The following is a 20,870-nucleotide window of genomic DNA, read 5'->3' on the forward strand; positions in this document are numbered from 1 at the left end:
CAGTTGGACTATAAAGAAAGCGAGTGCCAAAGAATTGATGGTTTTGAACTGTGGTGTTGGAGAAGACTCTTGAGAGTCCCTTGGACTTCAAGGAGATCCAACCAGTCCATCCTAAAGGAAATCAGTCCTGAATATTCACTGGAAGGACTGATGCTGAAGCTGAAACTCCAATACTTTGGCCACCTGCTGGAAAGAACTGACTCATTTGAAAAGACCCTGATGCTGGGAAAGATTGAAGGCGGGAGGAGGAGGGGACGACAGAGCATGAGATGGTTGGATGTCATCGCCGACCCAGTGGACGTGAGTTTGAGTGAACTCCAGGAGTTGGTGATGGACAGGGAGGACTGGTGTGCTACAGTCCATGGGGTTGCAAAGAGTCAGACATGACTGAGCGACTGAAATGAACTGAACTGAGGTGACTTTATGACAGCCCAACAGATATGAAGACCTGCTGGCAAAGTATTTCTCCCATGAATATTTTTGTGCACAGAAGAATGAACAGTGGGAACTCAGCTTAGACAGTTTTTGGATAAGATAGGTCAGTGGTATCGGTACGTGTGTAGACAACCTAAGAGTGGCTGCTGAGGGCTTGGGTGCTGTCAGTGGTGGTGTTACAAACGGTCATGGCCTAGGCACCTGGAAGGCAGGGGCCGCCAAGATTCCGTGAACCCCTCCCCCTACCAGTTCTGTTATGGCAACTCCGGATGGTTACCTAGCACGCTGGGTACCCCCCCCCTTCACTCCTGTCTGGGTCTCAGCCCCGCACAGGACCTTTGGCTCTGAGCTCTGGCATCTTCATCTTCTTTTTGCGGTTGAGAACCCTCTAGTTGTTCTCAACAGTAAGTTAGGAATTCCAGTTTTTGTCATCCCTCAGTGCTGATTAAGCCTATGTGATCTTATTTGTCTTTAACCCCCCCATATATTGGGTGTCTCCTTCCCACCTTGGCTTCTACCCGTTCTACCACATGTCACCATGGCAGTATGTGTTCCCCCTTTATCTGATGTGAGGGCAGAACGTACCCTCACGGAAGTCAACCAGGAGCTTCGGTTGCAGCTGGCAAAGTGCAAGCAGGACTTCAGAGACCTCACAGAGAAATTCCTCGTATCCGAAGCTACTGCTTACTCCCTGGCCAACCAGCTGCAGAAATACAGTAAGTCCTCGGGGTCATGGTCACCAAAGCAATGAATGATCACGGCCTTCCCTCTAAGAAAGTATAAGTCTCCAGGATTGGTCTCCTTTTCCCTTTGTCATTTTGAATTCCATTCTGACCACAATCCAGGAAAGGTAGGAGTGGCTCTTTTGCCTTCAGTTCCCTGAGGCTGGGAAAACTGAGGCACAAGGAGTGGAGGCACTTTTCCAAGTTTGCAGTGATGTCTAGGGTGAGATTGGAGTGAAAATACCAGACAGTGATTCCTGGTGCAGGCACAGGAGTGCCTGTGTGTCTCAGAAGCAAACTAAGCTGTGTTGACTGGAATCTTTTCTGTTCCGTATCTGACCCTGCATGCCTCTTGGCTAAACCCCTGCAACTAATGATCTCCATCCGTTCAAGGTTCCCTGATGCTCCACTGGCAACGCCCTGGGCTAGGTACACTGGGGTAAGGTGTGGTTAGACATTGTGAGAAGAGGGGGGATATGATTTAAAGGAGATTAAGGATGAGTCGGCTTCTCATTGAAACCATGGTCTGTGTGATGCCGTCAAGACAGAGACTCCCTGGTGAGAAGGAAGCCATGCTTTCTGAGTGTACAAGTTCTCCTTCTGAGTCCAAGAAAGCCATGTGACCCTCTGGCAAGAATGAAGGTGTTTCTGGTGAAATCAGACAATCTGCACTTTCCCCTCTCTCCCCACTTGAGCTGGTGCAACTTTGGTGATGCAGGTTGACCAGGAGTCCGGGGGACCCTGAGTGTGTGCTATAAGCTGTGTGACCAACATGAGGATGATGGTAAGTGGGGGGAGATCACCAGCCACAGTAAAAACCCAGGCAGAGTGTGAGGAGGCCCTCTGCACCCACAGTCAGCCTGGCAATGGGAATCATTTTTGCCTGTTCAGTAAGAGGGGCCTGGAGTAAGGAAAAGAAGTCATGTCCAGGGTACATGCACAACAAGGGGATGAGAGGAATCTTGACAACTTGTGTCTGTGTCACTTTACTACAATCATTTTCAATGAAGCAATGAGGGAGTTAATGAAAAATGATTGACACAGAGACAAGAAAGAAGGAAAGCCTACTATTTAAGAAAGTGAAATGATGAGCTTTGGGCAAAGGACAAACTCAGTATTATTTATACCGCTCCTTATGATAGTCACAAAATTCTAAGAAAGAAATTGTGAGGCTGGTGAAGAAGAGATGTCTCACCAGGACCCTGGTGTGGAGGTCACCACAGCACAGTGTGAAAGACATGGACTCTGGGCCAGGTTTCCTGGGCTCACATCCCTGTTGGGAACCTTTCTGTGTCTCTGGTTCCTCCTCTGTGTGTGTGGTGTTGTAATAGTAACTAGGGTTTTCGTTGTAGTGCATACTGAGTAAATCTGACAAAGCCCTGACAATAGTGCCTACTCAGTGTAAATACACGTAGTTCATAGTTCTACTGTTCCTAATAACACAGACTTTCTCAGTGTTTGGGCATATCTCTTTCACGTCCTTATGATTTCATGTATTCTATTTCACACAAGTATGTCCAGGTGAGTTTTACACCTTGAGACACGTGTTCATTATTGAAATCCCAGCAGAAGGGAACCATCAGTCCTATAGTCCTAGGAGCCTTCCCAACCACACAGGGATCGCCAGCCCAGGCCCCTGCTCAGTGTCTCACCTCAGAGGCTGCAGGTCTTGGTTCAGTGGCCCAGGATTCAGGGTCATTCTCAGGGGATGTGAATTCTGACTTTGTCAAATGGCAGTTCATCTTGTCTAGTTACTTTCTGTGTCTTGGAGCTTCTCTTTCTTCAGCTCTAAAATGGGGAGTCACCTCGGTTCAGATGCTAAGGAATCAGATGTGGCAATCTCTCCATAGAGACTGGAAAAAGAGTTACCTCCACCACTAAGGTGGTCTGTCCTCCTCCCTTGAAGACAGTGACCACAGCAGCAAGGCCAGCTTTCCCTGAGGCTGTGTCTCTCTTTCCTCAGAGTGTGGAGCATATAACGACATTGTTGAATCCGTGCTGGGGGAGAAGCTGCCATTTGAGGTGCCGAGGCCGGCAGAGAAGCCAACACTTGATGAAAGGCTGAGGTAAGGAGGGCAGGAATGTTCATGGCAGGCACAGGGCACAGTCTTATCAAATAGGTGGAGAATACCAGTTGGTGAATTATGGACTCCAGTTGTTATTCAGGAAGGAATTTACTTTGCTTTTCAATCAACTATTGCCTTGAATCTCATCATGAAATTCACTACATTCAAGTGAACCAGTGGCACTTGGCTCATTCACAGCGTTGTGCCATCGGTACCCTATTTGCCTTTAAACCACACCCCCCTCCTGCCTGACTCCATCCTGGAATGCTTTCTTCACCCTGTCATGCTTCTGTTCTTTCCAACTCACCCCGGATATACTTGTCCACACTCTATATCTGGCTGTGTGTCATTCACTGGACAGTACTTTGTGTTGCCAGATTAAAAATACAGAAACTACTTTGTGTATTTTTTAATGCAAATGGGCATGGCCGAGTGAGGAACTGGAGAGACATCGTCGTGATGCAGATTTAGGAAGACATTGATGCATGCATGTGCACTCAGTAGTGACTCTTTATGACCCATGGACTGTAGCCCACCAGGCTCCTCTGTCCATGAAGTTTCCAGGCAAGAATATTGGAGTGGATTGCCATTTCCTTCTCCAGGGAATGTTCCTGACTTAGGGATCAAACCTGCACCTCTTGTGTTTCCTGAATTGTCAGTCAGGTTCTTTAGCAGCTGAGCCACCAGGGAAGACAGTAGGATATCTTTACAGAAGGACAAGATGAATGGAATGTCACGGAATCTTACAGGAGTACTTTCTGATAGAGAAGAAACCTTTGTTTACCTTCTTTCTCTTTGACATAGGCCAGTCATCAGATATGGAGTAGGAAATGGCAACCCACTCCAGTATTCTTGCCAGGATAATGCAATGGGCAGAGGAGACTGGTACACTATAGGGGTCGCAAGAGTCGGACACGACTGAGTGCCTGAGCCAGTCGTCAGATATGTGCCAGAATTCGGTTTAAAGGTCTCCTTGGGGTTGTTCTCACAGAAATCCCTAAGTGTCTTTCATCTAACTTTTTGCCTTTTACAACTGTGTCTTCTGTTCCACCTAGGACTTGTGAGATCCTAATTCGAAGTCAGGCACGAGAGCTGACCCAGTTACGGCAGACACTACAGGATGGGAAAGATGACTCTGTCCTGCTCAGGCAGCACCTCAAGGACCTCCTCACCCACAATGACCTGGACAAGCACCAGGGGCAGGGCTTCCGAGAGAGCCTGTCTGAGGGATACCGCCTGGCAGAGCGCCTTGCCTGCAAGCTCAGCCCAGGTGAGGGGGCCACAGACCCTGAGAGCACTGATCCTTTCCTAGGTCCCCAGTTGATGAGATGAACAGCTCCAGTACGAATGTTGATCAGCTTTCCTGGTTCGTGTCCTCTTTGGGGCTTTGTAGGAGCAGGATTGTCTAAGTAAGAGGACAATGGAGAAATGCACAGGGTGGAGGTCATTATATCCCACTTGTCGGCTTCCTCCCTGATGGACCATGGCCACTGAGGCAGGAGGAAACATCCAGCCAGCATTAAAGCACAAAAAGATGGAGGTGACAGGAGACAGCTTGTTAGAGTGAATAGAGCCCTAGAGGAAGCTTGGAAGTTCCCAGGTTCCAGGCTGAGTGCTGTGTTTATCAATATGTGAGAACGATTGCTTTTCCTTATGTTAGTAACTCTTCTCATCTGTAAACTGGGTGAAATAATCTATTGCTAGTAGCTATAGTGATGAAATTTGGGAATATTTACAAATACACTGCAGAAAAAAGAAAGCCCTTCACTTTGTGGTGTTGGATAAGGTACGTGATGGAGTTGGTCTTGGTGTTGGGCAGATGGAGCACTTTCCATAGAGAGGCTTTCCCAGATAATACACAAAAGCCACCTTGAAGAGCCAGGATGTTGCCAGATGGAGGGCTGTGGGACATGGTTGTTCTCCTTAGAGAAAGGAGGGCATCTTGTGAGACCTGAGAAGGTCTATAGACGCTGTGTCTTTGGCAGAATTTGTGTCAGGATGGATGATACATTTGTAGAAGTGGAGATGGAAGGTGGACAATGTGAGGTGATACCAGGAAGAAAAGACCATTTAAATGATTGCCCAATTTCAAGCAGAAGGTGTCCTGAGGATGATCTACCAGTTTAGAAACACACTGCCTGTTGGATCAGAAGTCCATGCTTGGGCAGTTGTTTAAAGACAATGCATTAAAACTTCCATACAGTACTAATTCGTACATAGATATTTATGACTCTGTGACCATATGAGTCCCTGTGTTTGTGATGGGGGAAGTGACTAGAAGCTGACTGGATATTTCTGATTTTGTTTGCAGAAATTTGTGAAGACGAAGAGGCTGAACAAGCACAAGAAACACTAACCCCCAGGTAACAATTAACTATCAGTCCAGTTCAGCCACTCAGTCATGTCCGACTCTTTGTGATCTCATGGACTGAGCACACCAGGCCTCCCTGTCCATCACCAACTCCTCGAGTTTACTCAAATTCATGTCCGTTGAGTTGGTGATACCATCCAACCCTCTCACCCTCTGTCATCCCCTTCTCTTTCTGCCTTCAATCTTTCCCAGCATCAAGGTCTATTCAAATGAGTCAGATCTTTGCATCATGTGGCCAAAATATTGGCGTTTCAGCTTCAAAATCAGTCCTCCCAATGAATATTCAGGACTGATTTCCTTTGGGATGGACTGGTTGGATCTCCTTGCCGGCCAAGGGACTCTCAAGCGTCTTCTGCACCACCACCGTTCAACAGCATCAATTCTTCGGCACTCAGCTCTCTTTATAATCCAACTCTCACATCCATACATGACTACTGGAAAAACCATAGCCTCGAGTAGATGGACCTTTGTTGGCAAAGTCATGTCTCTGCTTTTTAATATGCTATCTAGGTTGGTCATAACTTTTCTTCCAAGGAGTAAGCGCCTTTTAATTTCATGGCTGCAGTCACCATCTGCACTGATTTTAGAGCCCCAAATCTAAGTCTGCCCCTGGTGCCACTGTCTCCCCATCTATTTGCCATGAAGTGATGGGACCATACGCCTTCGTCTTAGCTTTCTGAATGTTGAGTTTTAGCCAACTTACTCACTCTCCTCTTTCACTTTCATCAAGAGGCACTTCAGTTCTTCTTCACTTTCTGCCATAAGGGTGGTGTCTTCTGCATATCTGAGGTTATTGATATTTCTCCTGGCAATCTTCATTCCAGCTTGTGCTTCAACCAGCCCAGCATTTCTCATGACGTACTCTGCATATAAGTTAAATAAGCAGGGTGACAATATACAGCCTTGATGTACTCCTTTTCCTGTTTGGAACCAGTCCGTTGTTCCATGTCCAGTTCTAACTGTTGCTTCCTGACCTGCATACAGATTTCTGAAGAGGCCTGTCAGGTGGTCTGGCATTCCCATCTCTTTCAAAATTTTCCACAGTTTGTGGTGAGGCACACAGTCAAAGACTTTGGCATAGTTAATAAAGCATAGGTAGATATTTTCCTGGCACTCTCTGCTTTTTCGATGATCCAACAAACTTTGGCAATTTGGTTTCTGGTTCCTCTGCCTTTTCTAAAACCAGCTTGAACATCTAGAAGTTCACGGTTCATGTATTCTTGCAGCCTGACTACGAGAATTTTGAGCATTACTTTACTAGCGTGTGAGATGAGTGCGATTGTGCAGTAGTTTGAGCATTCTTTGGCATTGCCTTTCTTTGGGATTGGAATCAGACCTGACCTTTTCCGGTCCTGTGGCCACTGCTGAGTTTTCCAAATTTGCTGGCATATTGAGTGCAGCACTTTGACAGCATTATCTTTTAGAATTTGAAATAGCTCACCTGGAATTCCATCACCTCCACCAGCTTTGTTTGTAGTGATGCTTCCTGAGGCCCACTTGACGTCACATTCCAGGATGTCTGGCTCTAGGTGAGTGATCACACCATCTTGGTTATCTGGATCATGAAAATTTTTTTGTATAATTCTTCCGTGTATTATTGCCACCTCTTCTTAATATCTTCTGCTCTGTGAGGTCAATACAATTTCTGCCCTTTATTGAGCCCATCTTTGCATGAAAGATTCCCTTGCTACCTCTCATTTTCTTGAAGAGATCTCTGGCCTTTGCCATTCTATTGTTTTCCTCTCTTTCTTTGCACTGTTCATTGAGAAAAGTGTTCTTATCACCCCTTGCTATTCTCGGGAACTCTGCATTCAAATGGGAATATCTTTCCTGTTCTCTTTTGCTTTTTGATTCTCTTCTTTTCACAGCTATTTGTAATGCCTCCTCAGACAGCCATTTGGGTTTTTTACATTTCTTTTTCTTGGGGATGGTCTTGATCCCTGTCTCCTGTACAATGTCGCAAACCTCTGTCCATAGTTCATCAGGCACTCTATCAGATCTAGTCCCTTAAACCTCTTTCTCACCTCCACTGTATAATCATAAGGGAGTTGATTTAGGTCATATCTGAATGGTCTAATGGTTTTCCCTACTTGCTTCAATTTAAGTCTGAATTTGGCAATAAGGAGTTCATGATCTGAGCCACAGTCAGCTCCCGATCTTCTTTTTGCTGACTCTATAGAACTTCTCCACCTTTGGCTACAAAGAATATCAGTTCAGTTCAGTTCAGTTGCTCAGTAGTGTCCGACTCTTTGGGACCCCATGAACCGCAGCACGCCAGGCTTCCCTGTCCATCACCAACTCCCAGAGTCTGATTTTGGTGTTGCCCATCTGGTGATGTCCATGTGTAGAGTGTTCTCTTGCGTTGTTGGAAGAGGGTGTTGCTATAACCAGTGTGTTCCCTTGGCAAAACTCGATTAGCCTTTGCCCTGCTTCATTCTGTACTCCAAGGCTAAATTTGCCTGTTAACTGCACGTGTTTCTTGACTTCCTACTTTTGCATTCCCGTCCCCTGTAATGGAAAGAACATCTTTTATGGGTATTAGTTCTAGAAGGTCTTGTAGGTCTTCATAGAACCTTTCAATTTCAGCTTCTTCAGCATTACTGGTCGGGGCATAGACTTGGATAACAGTGATATTTAATGATTTGCCTTGGATAGGAACAGAGATCATTCTGTCGTTTTTGAGATTGCATCCAAGTACTAGCTTTTGGACTCTTTTGTTAACTATGATGGCTACTCCACTTCTTCTAAGGGATTCGTGCCCACAGTAGTACATATAATAGTCATCTGAGTTAAATTCACCCATTCTAGTCCATTTTAGGACGCTGATTCCTAAAATGTTGGCGTTCACTCTTGGCATCTCCTGTTTGACCGCTTCCAATTTGCCTTGAAACACGGACCTAACATTCCAGGTTCCTATGCAATATTCTTCTTACAGCATCAGACCTTGCTTCCCATCACCAGTCACATCCACAACTGGGTGTTGTTTTTGCATTGACTCCATCTCTTCATTCTTTCGGAACTTATTTCTCCACTGATCTCCAGGAGCATATAGGGCACCTACCCACCTGGGGAATTCATCTTCCAGTGTCCTATCTTTTTGCCTTTTCATAGTGTTCATGGGGTTCTCAAGGCAAAAATACTGAAGTGGTTTACCATTCCCTTCTCCAGTGGAGCGCATTTTGTCAGAACTCTCCACCCTGACCCTACACGGCATGGCTCATAGTTTCATTGAGTTAGACAAGACTGTAGTCCATGTGGTTAGATTGGTTAGTTTTCTGTGATTGTGGTTTTCAGTCTTTCTATCAGGAGCTGGTAACGTGTAGGGAAAATGTGGACAGGGTCACAAAAGAACAATAAGTACCTCAAGAGAGTCACATGCCAGATGTAAGTATAAGCACAACTGCAGCTGGGATTCATTTACTTCGCTCCACCCACATGGAAATGTCCCTGTAACTTGGTTGTCTGCTGTCTCTGTGCTACGTGTATGTATGACCCAAGGTGAATGCAGCACCCTTAGGATTTCCTTTCCACACAGAGAGTATCTGTTCTCTTCTAAAGGAAGGCCAAGTGAGATAAATATCTATTTCTACACAGGTGTTTTAGAGCCTTGCAAGGAAGGTAACTAGCAACAGAATTAGTAGAGAAGCAATTAGAAAAATGAAACCGCAGGACAACTGTGCAAAACAAAATTGGTTTTCCTTGACAATAGTAAGTGAAAGCGGCCTTGCAGGCCTTTGTGTTCCTAAAGAGAAGGTAGAACATCTCCGAGAGTCTATCAGGCTTTAATATCTGTATTCGGTTCACTGTGCATGCTCAGTTGCTCAGTTGTCTCTGAATGTTTGTGACCCCACGGCCTGGAGCATGCCAGGCTCCTCTGTCCATTGCTTTTTCCCATGGAGAAGACTGGAGTGGGTTGCCATTTCCTTCTCCAAGGGATATTCCTGGCCCAGGGTTCGAAGCCGCATCTCTGCATTGGCAGGCCTCTTTACCACTGAGCCACCGGGGAAGCCCTTATTCACTTGACTGCTGCTGCTGCTGCTAAGTCGCTTCAGTCGTGCCCGACTCTGTGCGACCCCATAGACGGCAGGCCACCAGGCTCCGCCGTTCCTGGGATTCTCCAGGCAAGAACACTGGAGTGGGTTGCCATTTCCTTCTCCAGTGCATGAAAGGGAAAAGTGAAAGTGAAGTCGCTCAGTCGTGTCCGACTCTTAGCGACCCCATAGACTGTAGCCAACCAGGCCCCTCCGTCCATGAGATTTTCCAGGCAAGGAAGGGTACTGGAGTGGGGTGCCATTGCCTTCTCCGATTCACTTGACTACTTCACCTTATATTCAACATGGATTAGGACCCGGGGGAAGCACTTGGTGCGAAGTTCGTTTGTGCTTCCTGTTCCTGAAAGTCCCATCCTGGGATGGTTGAATCTCCTTCCTCATCAGAGGTTTGTGGCCGGAATGTAGGGTACCTGCTTGTCTCCCTCTGCCATCCCCAGACTGACACACTCCACTTCATATGAGAGAGGACAGCTCCTTCTGTCTGTAAGGGGCCTGCTCTTTTACTCTCTGTGACCACTCCCCATGCCTCCTGTCAAAAGCAGCCAGAATGGCTTGGGGTCAGATCTTCTCCATTTAATTTTCTCTCATTCCTTTCCCATCTGGCACAGCATGGAGCTGCAGGAGGCTGAAAAGAAGGAAGTGCCTGAAGAATCCAAGGATGAATGTGCCTTGATGCCTTCAATTTTCCAAGGAAGTTCTGACAGCCCCCAGCCTCGCAGTGATGATACATTGAAATTTAATGAACTGGAAGTAGACCTTGGTCCAGATGGAGCCGCTGGTTGCTCTCATGCTAAAGAAGATGAAATTCCAAGCAATATCTCAGGTAGCCCCCATATTATTTCTCCTCACAAGCCGAGTAGACCAAGGAAGGTCATCTCTAAGGACAGGTTGTATAGACACATCTTAGCTGAAACCAGGGAAACGGGACTATTATGGAACACAGACATCTGGTGGGTCAGGGAGCTCTCATTCATTTTTTGGCTCCGGGCTTGTCTCTGTCACCCTGACCCCAGTATCAGGCATTTGACACAAAGCGCTTGTGACAACTCTCAACCACCTCAGCTGGAAATCCACAGGAGGTGTCTGTCAGAACTCGTTTGGAGCCAGTGTGTTGTTCCCCGCAATGAGTTAAAATTTTGTCAATGTTCGTGGCCTCTCCAGAAGTGATGACAGACTTGCCTCTTTATAAGGAGAGGTGATTTCCATCATGTGTTTTACTGCGCTCAGCCCCAGTCTCCCTTTTCTCGATGTTGGCAGGTCTTAGCTAAGATGGTATCTGACACCAAGACAGACACAACTGTCCCATTGCCTTGCTTGGATGTTTCCATGAAGTAAGGCTGGGCTCTGGCAGTTCCTCCAGCTTCAAATGGTCATGGTTTCTGTGTAGCACCAAAGATTCTTTTTGATTTGAAGGTTAATAGATTTCACTGGGCTTCCCTGGTGGCTCAGATGGTAAAGAATCTGCCCGCAATGCAGGAGACCCAGGTTCAATCCCTGTATCATGAAGATCCTCTGGACAAGAGAATGGCACCCACTCTAGTATTCTTGGGTGGAGAATTCAATGGACAGAGAGGAGCCTGGTGGGCTATAGTCCATGCGGTCACAAAGAGACCGCCACTACTGAGCGGCTAACGCTTTCACAATTCACCCATCACTCTAGTCTCAAGTATAAATTCCTCTAAACCATCAACAACCACATAGTCTGATGGGACCAAGCAGCACTATAGAAATAATTCTAGAAAATAACTCAGCTCATTTTCTAGCATCTCTGTGGAAAATACATTTTTAAGTGCTTCTACAGACTCAGAACGAAGGCTGTTGGGAGAGATACCAGATCAAGCAGCAAATTTCCTCGATGGGTCTGGAAGCAGTCCAGTCTAATTCTCATACGACTTAAGTGTCCTAGAATATCTTTGCTAAAGAATTATGTTCTTGCAATTAGAATATTAAGGTCCCTGTTGTATATGTGTTTCCTGAGTAGATATGTGTGAGATCTGATTTGCTTCTCATGACCTGCTGTCTCTGAATTTCCTACTAGACAATGAAAACGATCACAAGCAAGTGAGTGGACAAGAGCTCTCATTTCCCAGGTAATTTGAAGATCTGTGGGCTGTGAATGTCAGTGGTGACAGCAGGAGACCTCAGATCCAGAGAAAAATAGAAAGTACTCTATGTAACTCTTTCATCTATTCATGCAGCAGCAAGTATCTCTTTAGTAGTGTTGTCTATTTATGTTTCACAAGTTTGTGCGTTTCAGTTTTTCAATCCTTCAAGTTTAGTAATGTACAGTGAGTTGTCCCAGGTGAAATAACTAAACCTGGGAGTTCCTGTATTCGTGTGTTTTCTCCTGAGTGGTTAAAGTAGGGTGAGAGACTATGGGTCTTACACTGGTTTGGCATCAGCATGTTGGTAAATATTTGATTTCAAGGGAGGAAAATCGAACGATATTCATATTACAACAAAATATTGAAAAAAATAGTTCTTGAAGGCAGAATATCTAGTCTATACCTCCTTTTTCTCCAACTCTGAAAAACTGATCTTGAAGCTATATTTGTGCCAAGAAATATTTTAAAATTGAATGGAATAGAGTCCAAACTCAAACACATCTTTAACTTCTTAAAAGCTGTGTTCACTTGGACACAGGATATCCAGATCAATACAATCTGTGCAGAAAAGTCTGAACCACTGTCCCTGCCTTCTGTGTGTGCTGGGGGTGGTGACGTTAGCATGTAGGGAAAATTCCATCTCCTCCTTCAACCGCTGGTTGTGTGCCCAGTGCCCAGAGAACCTGCTGTCTCTCTCCTACCCCATGGCACCCACACTCCACTCCACATCAGGAGGAGTTACTTCCCTCCTTAAGGGGACTGCCCTTTTGCTTTCTGTGAGCAAACTCAATGCCTGTCATGAAAACCAGCCAGATAGCTTGGGGTCGAATCCTCTTAATTTTCTGTCATCCCTTCTCCACCTGACACAGCGTGAACTTGCTGGATGTTGAAAAGCAGGTGGTGTTCCAGCAATCCCAAGATGAATGTGTTTCAGTACCTTCCACTCTCCAGGAAGGTTCTGCCTGCAACCAGCCTTCCAGTGATGGAAAATTTGCATTTGATGAAGAGAATGTGGAGTCTGCCATGGATGGAGCCTGTGGTTGCTCTCATGCTGAAGAGGATGAAATTTCGACTGGTCTCCCAGGTAGTCTTCGATATATCTGTTAGTCTACTCTGGGAGAATGATCCCGTTTGATAGACCCTATGCTTCCATACTGAAGCCTGATTTGAACCAGACTCTATAGTTGCATTTAAAATGAGACATTCTATGAATGAACTTTTCTAAGTTCCCTGTCATGGTTGTCCCTGGGGTAAACCACTCTACCCAAGGTGGTCCAGCCAGACTCACCTGAACCTTAGCAATTGTGGCACAGGAGGTACAAAGGCTTCCTAATTTTGAATGAACCTCTTATCTCACAGGAAATGCTTTAATTGTCATTTCTGGGTAATGTCCCTGCATTCCTACACCTGTCCAAGGCTTTTTGCAGTCTTGTTTATTTCTTTGGAGATGTCACGACTTTCGTTCACGTCTATCAACCCATAGCCTCTCTCTTTTCCTTGGACTTATCTTGTTCGAAGTTTCTGATAGCAGAAGGTAATGCGCACTGTCAGTTTTTGGTATGTTTCTCTGAGGTAACGGAAAAGGCAATGGGAACCCACTCCAGTACTCTTGCCTGGAAAATCCCATGGATGGAGTAGCCTGGTAGGCTCCATGGGGTCGCGAAGTCCATGGGGACACGACTGTGCGACTTCACTTTCACTTTTCACTTTCATGCATTGAGAAGGAAATGGCAACCCCCTCCAGTGTCTTGCCTGGAGAATCCCAGCGACGGGGGATCCTGGTGGTCTGCCGTCTATGAGGTCGCACAGACGGACACGACTGAAGCGACTTAGCAGCAGCAGCAGCAGCTCTGAGGGAAGACAGGGCGCTGGAACTTCCCAACCTGATGAATGGCCTCTGTTTGCAGCTTTGAGATTCATTTGACTTGATGGTGTGTGGATTCCACTCCCAGTTAATCTCAGTGTGAAATCACTTATCCCATTAATAAACAACATTTCAGATGAAAAAAGCCTGAGTATTATAGCAGGCTGAGGATATAATTAAGTTGTTCCCCAGGAACTGTGGGGAAAAGGATATATTTAGCTGTTTGCACAGACTGGGGATCAGGATACTCTGCCGATGACATATCATCTCAAGGAAATTTGTCCAACGGCTCAAGAAGGAAACCCAGTGCCTTCTTCTGAGGCTCATTCTAGGGCCTCCTGGATTATTTCTGTCTCAATAGCCTGTTACCACATTCTGAAGATAGGCACAGGATTGGGCGTTTTGGAAAGGCATTTGCCTGACATAACTCTTCTGTTAATTTCTTTGCAGAAAACCAGAATGGTCACGATGACCTGAAAGGAGCAGCGGTTGTGGCCCCGAGGTAATTTTGAATATCTGTGGGCTCCTGTACAGTGATAACCTCTGCAGACCTCTGATCCGGGGAAAGACAGAAAGTGCTGAATGTATTGTGTCGTCAGTTTTGCCCACCACTATTATTCTTTTTCATAATGTTCTCTGCTTTCACTGTGGTACTTATATTGTTTCCAATTTCTTATTTACTGGTCAAGTTTCAAACCCAAGTCAGTCGACCCAGGTGAACTAAGTCAGAGTGATTTTTTTGCACTCAATTTTTATATCAGGTGTGGTTTCTAGAGTGAGATGCATATCTGCTATATGTTTGGTGTTAGCATGCTGGCATGTGTGGCATAGTAATGTCAATGCCATGTAAGTGGAAGTGTGAAAGCCACTACTCCGTGTCCCTGTATGTGAGGCGTGACTGTACCATCACAGAGAAATCTGTCTGTTCATCAGCCTGTTATTTGGTCAGACCACTGAGCACCTACTGCTTTTTCCCTCTTCTGCCCCTGTGAAACCACGCTGTGTCTCACACACAAAACAGAGTTTTCTCCCTGTCATGGATCAGACCCTTGGCTTCACCACTCAAACATTCCATCAAAACCAGATAGGACTGTACAGTTTCTGATAAGTCTTGGCTTAATCTTTTGCCGTCCCTCCCCACCAGGTTCAACAGACAGCTGCCACAGATGATAGAGAATGGAGTCCCACAGGACTCTCTAGATGAACACTACCTGACTTACTCAGTTCTTCCTGACCTGTCAGACTCCTTCTGGCCTTATCGGAGCAATGCCATCTTCTCACCTGAGGACGTGGATGTGTCTTATGCTCGAGATGTAACCAGTGAGTATTTTCTTGTGATAGAACTCCACCTATATGCCCAGGTAGACTCTGTACGCTTCGTACTCCCCACCTCTGGGGTGCTGAGGTTTGTCATCCCTGTTGGAAGCGCTGTAGACAGTGATTTGGATGAGACTCTGTGGTAGAGTTTTAAGTACAGACATCAGGTGGGTCAGGGAGCTCTCATTCATTTTTTGGCTCCGGGCTTGTCTCTGTCACCCTGACCCCAGTATCAGGCATTTGACACAAAGCGTTTGTGACAACTCTCAACCACCTCAGCTGGAAATCCACAGGAGGTGTCTGTCAGAACTCGTTTGGAGCCAGTGTGTTGTTCCCCGCAATGAGTTAAATTTTTGTCAATGTTCGTGGCCTCTCCAGAAGTGATGACAGACTTGCCTCTTTATAAGGAGAGGTGATTTCCATCATGTGTTTTACTGTGCTCAGCCCCAGTCTCCCTTTTCTCGATGTTGGCAGGTCTTAGCTAAGATGGTATCTGACCCCAAGACAGACACAACTGTCCCATTGCCTTGCTTGGATGTTTCCATGAAGTAAGGCTGGGCTCTGGCAGTTCCTCCAGCTTCAAATGGTCATGGTTTCTGTGTAGCACCAAAGATTCTTTTTGATTTGAAGGTTAATAGATTTCACTGGGCTTCCCTGGTGGCTCAGATGGTAAAGAATCTGCCGGCAATGCAGGAGACCCAGGTTCAATCCCTGTATCATGAAGATCCTCTGGACAAGAGAATGGCACCCACTCTAGTATTCTTGGGTGGAGAATTCAATGGACAGAGAGGAGCCTGGTGGGCTATAGTCCATGCGGTCACAAAGAGACCGCCACTACTGAGCGGCTAACGCTTTCACAATTCACCCATCACTCTAGTCTCAAGTATAAATTCCTCTAAACCATCAACAACCACATAGTCTGATGGGACCAAGCAGCACTATAGAGATAATTCTAGAAAATAACTCAGCTCATTTTCTAGCATCTCTGTGGAAAATACATTTTTAAGTGCTTCTACAGACTCAGAACGAAGGCTGTTGGGAGAGATACCAGATCAAGCAGCAAATTTTCTCGATGGGTCTGGAAGCAGTCCAGTCTAATTCTCATACGACTTAAGTGTCCTAGAATATCTTTGCTAAAGAATTATGTTCTTGCAATTAGAATATTAAGGTCCCTGTTGTATATGTGTTTCCTGAGTAGATATGTGTGAGATCTGATTTGCTTCTCATGACCTGCTGTCTCTGAATTTCCTACTAGACAATGAAAACGATCACAAGCAAGTGAGTGGACAAGAGCTCTCATTTCCCAGGTAATTTGAAGATCTGTGGGCTGTGAATGTCAGTGGTGACAGCAGGAGACCTCAGATCCAGAGAAAAATAGAAAGTACTCTATGTAACTCTTTCATCTATTCATGCAGCAGCAAGTATCTCTTTAGTAGTGTTGTCTATTTATGTTTCACAAGTTTGTGCGTTTCAGTTTTTCAATCCTTCAAGTTTAGTAATGTACAGTGAGTTGTCCCAGGTGAAATAACTAAACCTGGGAGTTCCTGTATTCGTGTGTTTTCTCCTGAGTGGTTAAAGTAGGGTGAGAGCCTATGGGTCTTACACTGGTTTGGCATCAGCATGTTGGTAAATATTTGATTTCAAGGGAGGAAAATCGAACGATATTCATATTACAACAAAATATTGAAAAAAATAGTTCTTGAAGGCAGAATATCTAGTCTATACCTCCTTTTTCTCCAACTCTGAAAAACTGATCTTGAAGCTATATTTGTGCCAAGAAATATTTTAAAATTGAATGGAATAGAGTCCAAACTCAAACACATCTTTAACTTCTTAAAAGCTGTGTTCACTTGGACACAGGATATCCAGATCAATACAATCTGTGCAGAAAAGTCTGAACCACTGTCCCTGCCTTCTGTGTGTGCTGGGGGTGGTGACGTTAGCATGTAGGGAAAATTCCATCTCCTCCTTCAACCGCTGGTTGTGTGCCCAGTGCCCAGAGAACCTGCTGTCTCTCTCCTACCCCATGGCACCCACACTCCACTCCACATCAGGAGGAGTTACTTCCCTCCTTAAGGGGACTGCCCTTTTGCTTTCTGTGAGCAAACTCAATGCCTGTCATGAAAACCAGCCAGATAGCTTGGGGTCGAATCCTCTTAATTTTCTGTCATCCCTTCTCCCCCTGACACAGCGTGAACTTGCTGGATGTTGAAAAGCAGGTGGTGTTCCAGCAATCCCAAGATGAATGTGTTTCAGTACCTTCCACTCTCCAGGAAGATTCTGCCTGCAACCAGCCTTCCAGTGATGGAAAATTTGCATTTGATGAAGAGAATGTGGAGTCTGCCATGGATGGAGCCTGTGGTTGCTCTCATGCTGAAGAGGATGAAATTTCGACTGGTCTCCCAGGTAGTCTTCGATATATCTGTTAGTCTACTCTGGGAGAATGATCCCGTTTGATAGACCCTATGCTTCCATACTGAAGCCTGATTTGAACCAGACTCTATAGTTGCATTTAAAATGAGACATTCTATGAATGAACTTTTCTAAGTTCCCTGTCATGGTTGTCCCTGGGGTAAACCACTCTACCCAAGGTGGTCCAGCCAGACTCACCTGAACCTTAGCAATTGTGGCACAGGAGGTACAAAGGCTTCCTAATTTTGAATGAACCTCTTATCTCACAGGAAATGCTTTAATTGTCATTTCTGGGTAATGTCCCTGCGTTCCTACACCTGTCCAAGGCTTTTTGCAGTCTTGTTTATTTCTTTGGAGATGTCACGACTTTCGTTCACGTCTATCAACCCATAGCCTCTCTCTTTTCCTTGGACTTATCTTGTTCGAAGTTTCTGATAGCAGAAGGTAATGCGCACTGTCAGTTTTTGGTATGTTTCTCTGAGGTAACGGAAAAGGCAATGGGAACCCACTCCAGTACTCTTGCCTGGAAAATCCCATGGATGGAGTAGCCTGGTAGGCTCCATGGGGTCGCGAAGTCCATGGGGACACGACTGTGCGACTTCTCTTTCACTTTTCACTTTCATGCATTGAGAAGGAAATGGCAACCCCCTCCAGTGTCTTGCCTGGAGAATCCCAGCGACGGGGGATCCTGGTGGTCTGCCGTCTATGAGGTCGCACAGACGGACACGACTGAAGCGACTTAGCAGCAGCAGCAGCAGCTCTGAGGGAAGACAGGGCCCTGGAACTTCCCAACCTGATGAATGGCCTCTGTTTGCAGCTTTGAGATTCATTTGACTTGATGGTGTGTGGATTCCACTCCCATTTAATCTCAGTGTGAAATCACTTATCCCATTAATAAACAACATTTCAGATGAAAAAAGCCTGAGTATTATAGCAGGCTGAGGATATAATTAAGTTGTTCCCCAGGAACTGTGGGGAAAAGGATATATTTAGCTGTTTGCACAGACTGGGGATCAGGATACTCTGCCGATGACATATCATCTCAAGGAAATTTGTCCAACGGCTCAAGAAGGAAACCCAGTGCCTTCTTCTGAGGCTCATTCTAGGGCCTCCTGGATTATTTCTGTCTCAATAGCCTGTTACCACATTCTGAAGATAGGCACAGGATTGGGCGTTTTGGAAAGGCATTTGCCTGACATAACTCTTCTGTTAATTTCTTTGCAGAAAACCAGAATGGTCACGATGACCTGAAAGGAGCAGCGGTTGTGGCCCCGAGGTAATTTTGAATATCTGTGGGCTCCTGTACAGTGATAACCTCTGCAGACCTCTGATCCGGGGAAAGACAGAAAGTGCTGAATGTATTGTGTCGTCAGTTTTGCCCACCACTATTATTCTTTTTCATAATGTTCTCTGCTTTCACTGTGGTACTTATATTGTTTCCAATTTCTTATTTACTGGTCAAGTTTCAAACCCAAGTCAGTCGACCCAGGTGAACTAAGTCAGAGTGATTTTTTTGCACTCAATTTTTATATCAGGTGTGGTTTCTAGAGTGAGATGCATATCTGCTATATGTTTGGTGTTAGCATGCTGGCATGTGTGGCATAGTAATGTCAATGCCATGTAAGTGGAAGTGTGAAAGCCACTACTCCGTGTCCCTGTATGTGAGGCGTGACTGTACCATCACAGAGAAATCTGTCTGTTCATCAGCCTGTTATTTGGTCAGACCACTGAGCACCTACTGCTTTTTCCCTCTTCTGCCCCTGTGAAACCACGCTGTGTCTCACACACAAAACAGAGTTTTCTCCCTGTCATGGATCAGACCCTTGGCTTCACCACTCAAACATTCCATCAAAACCAGATAGGACTGTACAGTTTCTGATAAGTCTTGGCTTAATCTTTTGCCGTCCCTCCCCACCAGGTTCAACAGACAGCTGCCACAGATGATAGAGAATGGAGTCCCACAGGACTCTCTAGATGAACACTACCTGACTTACTCAGTTCTTCCTGACCTGTCAGACTCCTTCTGGCCTTACCGGAGCAATGCCATCTTCTCACCTGAGGACGTGGATGTGTCTTATGCTCGAGATGTAACCAGTGAGTATTTTCTTGTGATAGAACTCCACCTATATGCCCAGGTAGACTCTGTACGCTTCGTACTCCCCACCTCTGGGGTGCTGAGGTTTGTCATCCCTGTTGGAAGCGCTGTAGACAGTGATTTGGATGAGACTCTGTGGTAGAGTTTTAAGTACAGACATCAGGTGGGTCAGGGAGCTCTCATTCATTTTTTGGCTCCGGGCTTGTCTCTGTCACCCTGACCCCAGTATCAGGCATTTGACACAAAGCACTTGTGACAACTGTCAACCACCTCAGCTGGAAATCCACAGGAGGTGTCTGTCAGAACTCGTTTGGAGCCAGTGTGTTGTTCCCTGCAATGAGTTAAATTTTTGTCAATGTTCGTGGCCTCTCCAGAAGTGATGACAGACTTGCCTCTTTATAAGGAGAGGTGATTTCCATCATGTGTTTTACTGCGCTCAGCCCCAGTCTCCCTTTTCTCGATGTTGGCAGGTCTTAGCTAAGATGGTATCTGACCCCAAGACAGACACAACTGTCCCATTGCCTTGCTTGGATGTTTCCATGAAGTAAGGCTGGGCTCTGGCAGTTCCTCCAGCTTCAAATGCTCATGGTTTCTGTGTAGCACCAAAGATTCTTTTTGATTTGAAGGTTAACAGATTTCACTGGGCTTCCCTGGTGGCTCAGATGGTAAAGAATCTGCCCGCAATGCAGGAGACCCAGGTTCAATCCCTGTATCATGAAGATCCTCTGGACAAGAGAATGGCACCCACTCTAGTATTCTTGGGTGGAGAATTCAATGGACAGAGAGGAGCCTGGTGGGCTATAGTCCATGCGGTCACAAAGAGACCGCCACTACTGAGCGGCTAACGCTTTCACAATTCACCCATCACTCTAGTCTCAAGTATAAATTCCTCTAAACCATCAACAACCACATAATCTGATGGGACCAAGCAGCACTATAGAAATAATTCTAGAAAATAACTCGGCTCATTTTCTAGCATCTCTGTGGAAAATACATTTTTAAGTGCTTCTACAGACTCAGAACAAAGGCTGTTGGGAGAGATACCAGATCAAGCAGCAAATTTCCTCGATGGGTCTGGAAGCAGTCCAGCCTAATTCTCATACGACTTAAGTGTCCTAGAATATCTTTGCTAAAGAATTATGTTCTTACAATTAGAATATTAAGGTCCCTGTTGTATATGTGTTTCCTGAGTAGATATGTGTGAGATCTGATTTGCTTCTTATGACCTGCTGTCTCTGAATTTCCTACTAGACAATGAAAACGATCACAAGCAAATGAGTGGACAAGAGCTCTCATTTCCCAGGTAATTTGAAAATCTGTGGGCTGTGAATGTCAGTGGTGACAGCAGGAGACCTCAGATCCAGAGAAAAATAGAAAGTACTCTATGTAACTCTTTCATCTATTCATTCAACAGCAATTATCTCTTTAATA

The 20,870-nt window shown here is 45.6% G+C and overlaps 1 protein-coding gene across 1 annotated transcript in view; it reads left to right on the forward strand.

Moving 5' to 3' along the window:
• The first annotated feature begins 739 nt into the window (after positions 1 to 739).
• The window catches only part of LOC145504747 (NBPF family member NBPF20-like), a 532,650-nt gene continuing 512,519 nt past the window's right edge, over positions 740 to 20,870 (forward strand). The window contains exons 1-14 of the mRNA XM_081486053.1: positions 740 to 1,151; positions 3,121 to 3,223; positions 4,279 to 4,493; positions 5,535 to 5,586; positions 10,255 to 10,469; positions 11,685 to 11,736; positions 12,621 to 12,835; positions 14,066 to 14,117; positions 14,760 to 14,935; positions 16,188 to 16,239; positions 17,124 to 17,338; positions 18,569 to 18,620; positions 19,263 to 19,438; positions 20,691 to 20,742. Of these exons, the coding sequence (XP_081342179.1) occupies positions 974 to 1,151; positions 3,121 to 3,223; positions 4,279 to 4,493; positions 5,535 to 5,586; positions 10,255 to 10,469; positions 11,685 to 11,736; positions 12,621 to 12,835; positions 14,066 to 14,117; positions 14,760 to 14,935; positions 16,188 to 16,239; positions 17,124 to 17,338; positions 18,569 to 18,620; positions 19,263 to 19,438; positions 20,691 to 20,742 (1,805 nt within the window). The 5' untranslated portion in view covers positions 740 to 973. The remainder of the gene's footprint in view (positions 1,152 to 3,120; positions 3,224 to 4,278; positions 4,494 to 5,534; positions 5,587 to 10,254; positions 10,470 to 11,684; positions 11,737 to 12,620; positions 12,836 to 14,065; positions 14,118 to 14,759; positions 14,936 to 16,187; positions 16,240 to 17,123; positions 17,339 to 18,568; positions 18,621 to 19,262; positions 19,439 to 20,690; positions 20,743 to 20,870) is intronic.

The sequence above is a fragment of the Giraffa tippelskirchi genome, chromosome 5, assembly GCF_054371585.1.
Source record: "Giraffa tippelskirchi isolate mGirTip1 chromosome 5, T2T-mGirTip1v1.2.pri, whole genome shotgun sequence".
Classification (NCBI taxonomy): Eukaryota; Metazoa; Chordata; class Mammalia; order Artiodactyla; family Giraffidae; genus Giraffa; species Giraffa tippelskirchi.